Source organism: Octopus sinensis, unplaced genomic scaffold (assembly GCF_006345805.1).
Source record: "Octopus sinensis unplaced genomic scaffold, ASM634580v1 Contig13711, whole genome shotgun sequence".
NCBI lineage: Eukaryota > Metazoa > Mollusca > Cephalopoda > Octopoda > Octopodidae > Octopus > Octopus sinensis.
In genome coordinates this window covers 135001-147535 of record NW_021833032.1, presented here as the reverse complement: position 1 = coordinate 147535, position 12535 = coordinate 135001, and the positions used below count along the sequence as shown (strand labels likewise).

The 12535-nt window shown below is 38.7% G+C and overlaps 1 protein-coding gene across 1 annotated transcript in view; it reads right to left on the bottom strand.

Annotated features, from left to right (window-relative positions):
- LOC115229859 (adhesion G-protein coupled receptor G6-like) overlaps positions 1-12535 on the bottom strand; it is a 41060-nt gene that overhangs the window by 9280 nt on the left and 19245 nt on the right. The window contains exons 5-6 of the mRNA XM_036499359.1: positions 6705-6853; positions 621-735 (exon numbers count right to left, since the gene is read on the bottom strand). Coding sequence (XP_036355252.1) covers positions 621-735; positions 6705-6853 — 264 coding nt within the window. The remainder of the gene's footprint in view (positions 1-620; positions 736-6704; positions 6854-12535) is intronic.

Below are 12535 nucleotides of genomic sequence, written 5' to 3'. Positions count from 1 at the left end.
AATAAAAAGAAACATTTTCACTATTCACTCCCACAGCCAAATCCACCACCACCATGAGTATCTCTCCATCCTCTCTTCTCCCCTCTCCCTCATCTCCTTCCCCCTCTCTTTGACTGTCTTTAATCTCACCATCAGAACATCACCGCTCCGCTGACATATTTTCAATTCTCCACTACCTTCAACTAACTTTTATAAACTACGTAACAAATATTAGGTTCGCTCTATCATACGTCATGGACACTTCTTTCCCCTTCTTTTACTTTCTCCTTATTTCTGTCTCAATCTCAACCTTATCCACTTTTTTCTTTATCTCTCCTCTTCTCTCTTTCCATTAAACTAATCACATGAAAGCCTTACAATTACTTTCCCTCTGCCACACGTCATGCAAGATGCTCTCTCTTTTTCTCTCTTTTTTCGATCGCTGTCTTTTGTTTTCACTTTTTACTCTCCCTATCTTTTCTTTCTCACTCTTTATCTCTAATCACGTGATGGCGTTACCGATGGGGCTAAGTAACGTAGTGACAGGCAGAATTATCATAAGATACAATGTAACATTCTCTTACACTTCGATGACAATGAAAACTTCAAATTTGAGAAGACGTAAAACAATAGAAACGAACCAGTGTCTCGTTGCTACATTTGCATGACATGGGATCGTCACATCAGTTCCTATTTTTGTCATTGGCCAATAGAAAGTACCATTGCTTGTTGAGGTTGTGCTTTCATTACAAAACACTGAAAAAGAAATAAAACATTTGTATGAGATATATCTCAGAGAATTCATTGGTGTGGATTATATCCTGGAAATACATGGATATTGATAATGGTGGCTGGGCAAGTAACTGTACTAATCTATATAGTACTACTACTCTATCCAGTAGTAGTAGAAGCAGCAGCAACAGCTGCAGCAGCAGCAGCAGCAGGAGCAGCAGCAGCAGCAGCAGTAGTAGTAGTAGTAGTAGTAGTAGCAGTAGTAGTAACAACATCAGTAGTAGTAGTAATAGTAGTAGTAGTAGTGGTAGTTGTAGCAGCAGCAGCAGCAGCAGTAGTAGTAGTAGTAGTAGTAGTAGCAGTAGTAGTAACAACATCAGTAGTAGTAGTAGTAGTAGTAGTAGTAGTAGTAGCGGCAGTAGTAGTAGTAGTAGTAGTAGCAGTAGTAGTAGTAGTAGTAGTAGTAGTAGTAGTAGCAGCAGCAGCAGTAGTAGTAGCAGTAGTAGTAGTAGTAGTAGTAGTAGCAGCAGCAGCAGCAGTAGTAGTAGTAGTAGTAGTAGTAAACTAAGTAACATCGACGTCAAATTTGAGTGAAATCCGTTAAAATTGGTAAACTTTTGGCTGAAATTTTGCAGACAATTTGATTAGGAAATCCCATAAGGAATCGGTTTATCGATTGTTTCCACTCATCGATTGTTTTTTTTTTTTGGGGGGGGGGTTGGAGAACTTAAAGCATTCAAAGATCGCATGAGTCCTAAGTAATGATGGCAACAAATTTGTACAAAATACATCAAAAGTGGTAGACGTTATGGTTGAAAAGAGTCAGATCTCTCCTTTCGAAAATATAGAGTTTCAAAACATTGTTTACAATATGCAAATTTGGCACCCAGACATGAGTGGAACAGAGAGGCCTACCTTCTCCCACAGGTATGTGAGAGTCAGATCTCTCCTCTCGAAAACATGAACAGTTTCGAAACATTGTTTACAAAATAATAGCTGATCGTTTGCGAAGGAGCGTGTCTACAGTCAACATGTAGGTCTTTTGCTCTGGTAACCTCTGCTCTCTCCCATGTTCACGCACAACCAGCTTAGAAATTTCTCGTTTTCTGAAATTTGCAAGATCTTCTTTCCATAAGATTAGGTGTGAGTTAGAGAAAGAAGATAGAAGCGTATTACCTGTGTCAAAACGTACAAAACATTTCAAGGAATCTGATTCTAGCAGCACGCCTGAATGTATTCAGGTGCTTAAGCAAAGCGTTGAAGACAAGCGAGGAAAATCAATGAAGTCAATTACAAAAAGTTTCGAATCAGAAAAAAAAAACCAACAATCAGAAATTTTGTGCATGAAGACATCAGATACAAATCTTACGTCATAAGGAGAGTTAAATTCATGTCATAAAAAAAAAAGAAAACAAAATCATTTAATCAGATCCAAAAGACTTTTGAACAAATTTTAAGTGTCATCAGAAGATATTGTGATTTGGGTTGTCTCAGCGTTTCTTTGTAATCTATAAAACTCTTTTCAAATACCTTCCGTACCTTCTATATTGTTGTGTCCTACTCGACACTAATTCGTCCCACCTCATCACGATATACTTCGTCGTCTGTGAGACCAGCCGGAACAGCGTCCTCGCTGCCTGAAACTGCTGACTGTGTTAGTCCATTATTTCTTAGTAGTGGAGCAACCTACTTCGCACCTGGAGGCGTCCATCACAACACCTCCCACTTTGAGGTTTGTTTCTATTTCTTCTAATCAGAATTATACACACACACACACACACACACACACACACATATATATATATGCATGTGTGTGTTCAAAATTTACACTATTATTATACATGTATAGTTCATTTCTACATCTTTCCCTTTCGCTACACTTTTCTCGGCAGAAACTGTATCGGTTACCTGCAAACTTTCACTATCTTTAAAATAAAGTGTTTGTACTACAATGATTCCCCGGCGAAGCATTTTCAGTAGAAGGACCTTTTCCTGTAACAGATGGCTCAGATTCTCTAATTACAGAATTTTCTACAACGTGTTCTTCACTAGTCACTTCCATTTCATCCGGAGTCCTTTCAAAGAGCACTTGTTTAATATCCTCAATCACAAAACGGCTTGGGTTTTATTTGTCCATTCTAACTTTCTTAGCAACTGATTCGGCAGATGGATATATGCTTACGTTTGAAATCTGGTATTACTATAAATATGTCGTTAATTCTGTTTCATTTTTTTTTTCTAACCAGAATTATTTTTTGTTCCACAGAACCATATATTTTTTTTCAAAATTTACACAGCATTCCGATACACACATATCGGCAATTCACCAAAAATTGTTTTCTTTCATTTTCTTATCACAGAGAAAGCATTAATTACATAGATTCCTCCGATATACACCTATCGGGAATAATAATAATTATTATTTTCAAATCTATGTATTACACAGAACAACAAAATCTTTTATCATTTCCTTATCACAGAGCAATTAATTATATTCTGGTTTTCTCCGATATACCCCTATCGGCAATTATTATTATCTTTTTTCAAAATTCCGCAGGTAGTACCAAGTCGATATTATTACTTGTAGTGCAACTAACACATAGCGAACTGATTTATCAATCCTTCGGATTATTATTCGGACATATTATTATTGACTGAGTGTAGTTCACTTCTGTGTTGACATTGTTTCTTCAGAATCGTTTTTCATATATTTTTCACTGTGTGTATATTACTTTTCACCGTGCGTAGTTCAATTCTGTGTCAGCGTTTGTTTCTTCAGAATCTATGTTTTAATATTGTTCACTGCGTTTCTTTCACTGTGTGAAGTTCAATTTTGTGTTAGAGTTCGAATCTTTCAAATATTCTTTCATTGCTCTTAAACGGAGCTCTTCTATTTCGACTCTCATACGATACTCTGTTCAACACAAATATATACATATATACATACGTTTATATACACATATATCTATACGTATGTGTTTATATTTTTATACATTGTCGAGCAATATTACAAGCAATGCCAATGACTGGTCAACTGACATCAGTGGTAAAATTTATTGATAAAAAACGAAACGATGTACAGTGAAAGGCATTATATCATTATTCAGCAGTGTGTAGATGTGTTTCCCTTGAATTGGTCTTCACTTAGTGCGAACTTGAAACATTCTTATGGGTGTCGATTACTCTCTAGTTCAGAAATATACTGGACCATGTTGCCAAATGAACTTTTGATTCTGGGGGCATCTTCCAAACATTTCGCTTTTTGAGCTTATGAAAACATAGGAAGGTATAAATTTTTCAGCCAAGCAGAGACTGCTTTTACTTCATTTCAGATATATGTCAGCGTGTTCCTGCACATTCTATTAGTTTGGCAAGAAAGTTCTTGGACACTTTTAACACATCACTTTATTAACAATTAAAAAAGCAATAAAGAACAATCAATCCAAATGGTAATCACCTTCGTTATCCATCAACTTTTGCCATCTTTCAGGTAAAGTTTTGAATCCTTTCATCCAGAAATCGCGTGGCTTTCAATCAATAAAAACGTAAAGTAAAGATTTCATATCCTTTTCGTTTTCTAACTCTGTATCGCGTTGCAAGGCAGAGAATAAGTGGTAGTCAGAAAGGTTAAGGTTCGTGTACCATAATCTCCCAGACCGCCTCCTTAAGCTTCTCCGACGTCTTCTTTGCACGATGTGCTGGCGCGTTGTCTTGGTGGTAAATTATCTTCTTCAAATTTGAGCGTTTTTCGGCCAGCGCGATATTTAGACGGTCGATTTGTTCTTAGTAGACATCCTTCCAAACGGTGGTTTTGCGTGGAAGGAGATCCAACATGATCATTCCACGGCAATCCCACCAAACGGAACCTTCTTTTAAAGAAGGGGTCCTTTTGGTGAAGGTTTTGGCTGTTGACCTTTGCTACACCAAGATTATCTGCGCCTCACGTTGGAGTACAGTGCCCACTTCTCATCCATATTGATTACTGACTCCAACCAATCGAATCTTCGGCTTCGCCAGAACAGACTTTGACATGCAGTGACACGTGCTTGTTTGTTCGCTTCAGTCAATTCATGCGGCACCCATTTCCCAAGCCTGCTGTTCTTTCCAAGACGATGAAGGTGGTTGATGATCGTGACATGGGAGACGACAAACTGTACCGCAAGTTGACGGGCAGTTTGCATTAGATCGGCTTCAATTACTTGCAAAAATGACTTGTCCAACAACTTTCATACTAATGTAATAGATGATTTTGTACGGCGCTGTTTGCTTGTTTCATAGCCATGTATAAATGTTTAATGACGTGACATGGGTGGCAACTCTGGAGGAATTTATAAAGAATGAAAAGATATGTCATAGCTTAGACCCTTGCTGTTCTGCATGCTTCATGCTTGAAGTCTGTTAGGTTCATCAATATGACTCCTTGAACTAGTGATTCACCTGTATTACAGAGACACACCATCTAAAGAAAGGATGACGATGACGAATATTAACAACAATCACAACTTTACGTTTAGATTTGCCAAGAAGTATTAACAATGAATAAACTATGTAGAGAAAATTGCCCTCCGAAGTACAAGGATGGGCATGTTGTTTGTGGAAGGCCAGTTGTCGCCTATTCATACCAGCCTCCACTTTCCACGTCACGAATGCTTTCCAAGGGAATGGCATAGGCCGATACAACTTGACAACAATGACATCGCGATTCATCTATACAGCAGAAAGAACTGAGTCAATGTCCAATAAATTGCTTTGCTCAAGAACACAACATCCGCCGTCGTCTCAGAATCGAACTCAGTATACAATTATTGTGAGCCCGATGCTCTAGACACTGAATCGATCGCATTCTCTTAACATTGAATAGGTAGATTATTAATTTACAATGTTTGAAGAGAAGAATCTGATGATGACAACAGCCATGAATTCGGAGGACAAAATTTAAAAACCCTTATATTAAATAACAAAATATTATGGAAAATAAATTATTGATATTTAGAATTATTCTTCGTTTGAAAAACAAAACATGAATAGACATCTAGCGGTGATTGCTACTAACTTGCAATTAAAACCAGAAATGCCCCGTACAGTCTGTAGGCAATGAATCGGCAGAGTTGTAAAGTACGTCAGGCGAAACTACTTCATGGTATTTCTTCCGATTCTGAGCAATGATTTCAAATTTTGCTTTCCTCATTTCCAGTTCTGTAAAGAAATTACGAGTCAGCGTGGGGTATTGGCGTAACCGGGTACTTTGCGTTTCTACTTCCAACATTTCACTTTCTGATTTCAAATTTCAGCATGACCATCTAGGCTGAAAGGATTAATCCGTCACCTGGTTTAATGGCCCCCACCTGACAGTTTTGATTCCATTAGTGGAGGAGAATTTTCTTATTTAGAACATGTCTCCAGTTTTGTGATACTTCGCATCTGCTGTCTCATCATCCTCGAAGATCCTGTGAAGGTTCAAGGGAACTGATCGTCCTCTTTATTAAGCGATAAAGTAACTCTAGAATTCTTATGAATTAACATGACATTAGGAAACTAAAACCAGTCACTTTCTTTTCTTGCGACAAGAGGACAGCTGTGAATAGTGTGTTCCTTGTTTCACAAGCGGCAGTAGTACAGTATTGTCCTACTTTGACTCCAAAAGACTTAGACACAGAATAGGTAGTAAACAAGTACCTCTGTAGAAATTGCAATTAATCCAACTAAAATGAGTAAAGAGATTCAGCTGACAGTGGGAAGGAGAAAAGAACATTAGAAATAAAATTACGAAACACATTATTGACTTGAGAAAAAGGGTGAAAATGTGTGTGTTTGTGGGCGTTGTGTGTGTTTTTTCTGTATGTGTATTTGTTGTATTAGTGTGTTTGTGAGTATCCTCAATAGTATTACCTTCTTATCATGATGCTGATGACAACGACGACGTCGTCGTAGATGACAATGGCGATGATGGTGATTGTGATGGCTATAAAAATGGCGAGAAAAGTACTACTTACTTTCACCAATCAATTCTATCTGAATTTTCAAATTATGTAATGTCTGTGATGTGTTAAAAATTTCAAAAATTTGTTTCAAAACTTCATCTTTAGTGACATCATCTGGTACTAAGCAATTAATACTAAATATCTCTTTCTGCCCTCGTAATCTGAAATAGGATATTAAAAAGCGATTAAAACAATATAATTCGTTTCAACAATGTCTACCACATTATTTCAATAGATTAAAATTTTATGACTCTAAATTCCACAGTTTTCTGGTACTGCTTGCCTAGACAAACTTTTATTTACCAAAAATGAATTCTAATGTATAGGATCTGATGTGTGTCAGATAATAATTTATCTACTTCGGGAGAGATTCTAACAGTAACTTATTACCTACTGACGTCATTATAAGCGCCTAGGCCATTACTCCATTTAGGGTATATGGCTGTATTACAGATCAGGATATACATGCATACACACATATGGATGTGTGTTGTTATTGTTGTTGTATATGTGTGTGTATTTTTATTCCTGGATGTATGCGGTGTAGATATTAATAACATGCATTTTAACAGGTAACGATCTATTTGAAATACAATTTATGACGTACGATTTATTGCAAACGTCTATTCTCAAGTATACATGGGTATTCTATCAGAAGCATATTCACTGCAGTATTTACCATCTTTCAAATGCCTTCACTTTGGCGCGCTGAGATCGGAAACTACTCTGCAGTTAATAAACTACAGCTGTCAATTTACTGGTTAGAGAACATTTTTATATTTAAAACTAAATAATGGCAGACATTGATATTAATTAAAACCAGTGGCTTAGCGTATTTTCAAAAAATCCGAAGATTAAAAATTGTTTTGCATACAAAATTTAGAGGACTGACCACTAAAAGTGGACAGTCTAAATGCTAAACATAGACGTCAAATCGCCATTACCATGAAGAATGTTTTCTCAAGAAAAATCTCAGAGAACGGCAAAGTGAAGGCATTTGAAAGGTACACCTCAATATAATTTTGTAGATGTTTATACATGTTGGATTCCGGTTGAGCATTCTGTATCTAGTTCTGGAAATTGTTTTGTAAACGACAAACTATGCTGATGATCTTGCAGATGTTTGCGTGTCCATATACGAAAAATATTGAGAAGTGAAACCAACGGTGCATAGGTAATCGCTTTTTATTTCGTATATTTTCATTTGTCTTGCTTATTTTTACATGCTGGTTTTTTGCTGAGATTTTCCTTGAGAACACATTCTTCCTGGTAATGGCGATTTGACGTCCATGTTTAGCATATAGGCTGTCCACTTTTAGAGTTCAGTCCCCTAAATTTTGTATGTAAAACAATTTAATCTTCGGATTTTTTTAAAAATATGCTAAGACACTGATTTTAATTTATTAATATCAATTTCTACCCTTATTTAGTTTATATATATATATATAGATAGATGAATGTATTTTACCTTGTTAACAATTAACACGGAAAAATAAATAAAATGGTTAAATATTATATATATATATATATATATAATATATCTATCTATGATTGATTGATTGATTGATTCTAGTTTCAGCTTATGAGCTGTGGCCATGCTGGGGCACCGCCATTTGGTGTTGCTACTTGGTTTCACTTCACGAAAGCTTTCTAGCAACTGCCATTTGGTGCATGAGAGAGTTCGATGCAGCTGCCCTCATCTGCCCCTCCTACCGTGAAGTTGGTTCATCTGGGACACCTGACAGGAAGAGATCCAGCTTCATTTTAAAGACATCTGCATCCACCCCATGCAGGTCTCTCAGGTTCTTCGGGAGGATATTGAAGAGCTGTGGGCCTCGGAAGCCCAGGCTATCACAGAATCTTGTCCTACATCTTGATGGCAAGTTTGGAGTCCTAGGCACCACGCAGTGGCGCCCAGTTCTGGCATTTGCGTAACTCTCGATGCCAAAGTTCAGGACACGTCCCTCCAGGATCTTCCAGATGTATATTATGGCATATCTTTCCCGCCTACGCTCCAGGGAATATAGTTTTAATCTCTTGAGTCTTTCCCAGTAGCTTACAGTCTGCATAGAGGCTATCTTCTTCGTGTAGCTACGTTGGATCGCCTCGAGCTCTGTGATCAACTTGACACTGGATGGTGACCATAACTGAGAGCAGTAGTCAAAGTGGCTTAGGACAAGTGTCTCCAGAGGACCATCATGGTTTCTTGCTCTCTTGTTCTAAAGGTTCTGAGGATCCATCCGGCCAGTCGTCTACATTTCATTGCCAATTTAGCAACATGTACACGAAAGGTCGCGTCATCACTCATGTAAATACCTAGGTCACGCACTGATTGTGCCTCTGGGATTGCTATTCCTCCGGGTCCAGTGTATTCATTGGGTATTGCATTTAGTTTTGCATGCTGATAGTATAGAGCTTGAAACTTTTCAGCATTGAACTGCATGCTATTCTTTTCGGCCCACTTGTATATTTTGTCTAGCTCACATTGCAGGTGTTTAGTGTCCTCAGGGTTCTGTATTGGCTGTAAAACATTTGTATCATCTGCATAACTTGTGATCGTGGCTCTCTGCGTGGCTGAGGGGCCATTATGAACAGTAGTGGTCCCAGAACAGTGCCCTGCGGAACACCGCTCACTATTTGCGTGTTAATGGAAGTGGCCCCATTGGCCACTACCACCTGACTTCTATCTTTCAGGAAGTCATGAAGCCATTCTCCCAGTTTTCCAACTATGTTGAGATCACGCAGTTTGTGACATATCATTCCATGATCGACTTTATCAAAGGCTTTTGCAAAGTCGAGATATATCACTTCCACATTTGAGTGGTTGAGCAGCCGTTTCAGCACCCAGTCATAGTGTTGTAGGAGCTGAGTTAAACAGCTTCTCCCTGGTCGGAAACCATGTTGGGTGTCGGGCAGCAAGTCATTCTCTTCAAGGAAGGTGATCAGCTTCCTTCTGACTATTCGTTCCATGACCTTGCTGATGTGTGAGGTCAGAGAGATAGGTCTATAGTTCTTGGCTTCCGCTCTGCTACCTACTTTATGAATGGGGCATATTTTACCTTCCTTCAGTTTTCTTGGAAGTTTGCCAGCTGCAAGGAAGCTCTGAAAGAGGAACTGCATTGGTATTGCTAGGACTCTCTTACATGCTTTTAGGAGGATTGCCGGGAATCCATCGGGGCCAGTAGCTGAGTCTGTTTTCATTTCATCTATAGCCTTGATTACATCGTCTTCCTTTATATCGATGTAATCTATCGTCGCCGCCTCTGATTTTATATCTGCAGTGGTAAAAAAAGTCAGTTGGATTGGTGATTTGGAGATGCCCAAGGGGTGGAGTGAAAACACTCTTGAATTGCTCATTCAGTATTTCACTTACCCTCATTGGTTTTCCTGTAAGTGTGCCATCCTTTCGAGGAGTGGCCCTATTCTACAGTGCACCGTAGCTGTTTCTTTGGCATACCTGTAGAAAGCTCTGGGGTTAGATTTTATGTTGTCTATAGCCCAGGCTTCCTTGTCTGCTCTTTCTTTTTCATGAGAGAGTTGCAGACATTTTTCGATTTCCAACAGTTTTATTTTTAGGCGGGACTTTTCACTGCTTTCATCTGTTTGTTTAGGCGATTTGAAAATTTTGTACGCCGTCTCATTAAATTTTCCTCTCTCTGGGGATTTGTTCTGGTACAGTGGCCTTTCTCTCTGGGACACATTGTAGCATATGGCTTGCATTACAGACATGAATTGTTGAAGTTTCACGTCGATGTCTGGCGAGGAGAGACATTTAGGCCAGTTTTGTTTGAGGATCTATTTCTCAATTTGTTTCCAGTTTGCCTTATGGTAGTTCAAGCTGGAAAGATTCTGAGGGTTTCTTGTAGGCTGCATGTCCGTGCTCTCTTTTGGCCCGTACATGGTCAGCTCTATCATGTTGTGATCCGAGAGTAGTGTCGGTGTCACTTTCACATTATGGATGAGATCCATGTCATTTGTGAAGCAGAGATCCAGTGTGTTACCTGCCCTGGTTGGTTGGAGTATTACCTGCTCCTGTACAGGGTGTTGATGAGGTTCAGGAGGGACCTCGCCTGTCCTCGTTCACATCGTGTCATTCCTGGGAGAGAAAGGCCCTCGGGCCATCTGACATTGGGCAGATTGAAGTCTCCCATAAGAAGTACACTTATGTGTGTTCTAATGTGGTTAGAACTTCTTCTATTTTATAAGGCAGTCTTCAAACTTGCCCCATGGCTTGGGGCATCTGGAGGGCGATATGTAGCACACACAACTACATCAAGTTGCCTAATATGTACAATTAGTGTGTCACACACCGAGTTTGAGTATGACAAGAGGACCTGGGGTGTGAGGTCCTCACGGATGTACATAGCAACACCTCCATGACTCCTTTCTTTCCTGTCGGTCCGTAGTACAGCATACTGTGTATGTGTAACTCCGCATCTGCTATATCCGGTTTCAGGTGCGTTCCGTAAGTGCTATGCATAAGGCTTGATTGCATGCAACAAAGTCTCTCAGGAACGGGATTTTTGTCCTGTTACTGAGTGTTTGCAGTCCTCTGATGTTCAGTAGGAGCATCGAGGTGAGGTGTTACGTTGTTGCCGGCGGTGTCCATCCTGGGTCTGTTTGCTGTGGTGGTCTGATATATAGTGGGTAGTCCCACCTGCGGGCTTGGGTTTGATGAAGCCAGTCAGCTGCTGTACAATCTTTTGTGCCATGCACAAAAAAGATTGTTGCTCAGCAGCTGCCCTTTCGACAACATCATGTTGGCGGTGTGGCACGCACAACATCTGCGTACCTCCGCTTTGGGGCAAGTGGTGCGTGGTCCATCCCTTCCTTGTGTTGATGGTTTGTCCATCTGCCTCGTGTCTCTGTGGCAGGGTCCCCGATGTGCAAAGCGGCAGCCTGCACCTTCCTTTCCATGCCAGCAGGAACCTCTCAGGTAGAACCTACACACTCGTGTGCGCTGTTTGTTTCCATCTTTTGCGGTTCCACTTCTATTCCTGGTTTTTTCACCCTTTGGTCCTGCTTGAGCTTTTCCTTTAGCTCTTCCAGCCCTTCTTTTAGTTCTTCCTCCTCCCTCTACCTCTTCACCGGTTCTCCGTCTCCATGGCCCTTGCTGCCGGTTGGAGAACTTGCACCTGGGTTCACTCCCGGGCAGGTTTCTCATTCAAAACCTCCTCCCGGGCGTCCACCAGGTGGGGGTGACTTCTTTCATCGTCTCCATTCTTGCCATCTTTGCCCCGCTCGTTCTCAAAGATGGCATCAAGTGCGCCAATGTGCGACCGTATAAGCGCATATGAGCGCACGAATTCCCGTCTCTTTCGCTCCATCTGAGCCGCTGTCCTCTTGTAGCCTTGTTCTTCAGCGCAGCCGCAATCACCTCGCTAGGGCTATCTCCGTTATATATAATATATAATATATAATATATATGTATATAATATATATATATATATATATATATATATATTATATATATATATATATAATATATATATATATAATATATATATAATATATCTATCTATATATAAAATATATAATATATATGTATATATATATCTATATCTATCTATCTATCTATCTATCTATATATATATAATATATCTATCTATATATATAATATATATAATATATATGTATATATATATATGTATATAATATATATATATATATATATAATATATATATATATATATATATGTATATATATATATATTATATGTATATATATATTATATTATATATATATATATATATTATATATATATATATATATATATTTATATGTATATATATATATTATATATATATAATATATATAATATATATATATATATAATATATAT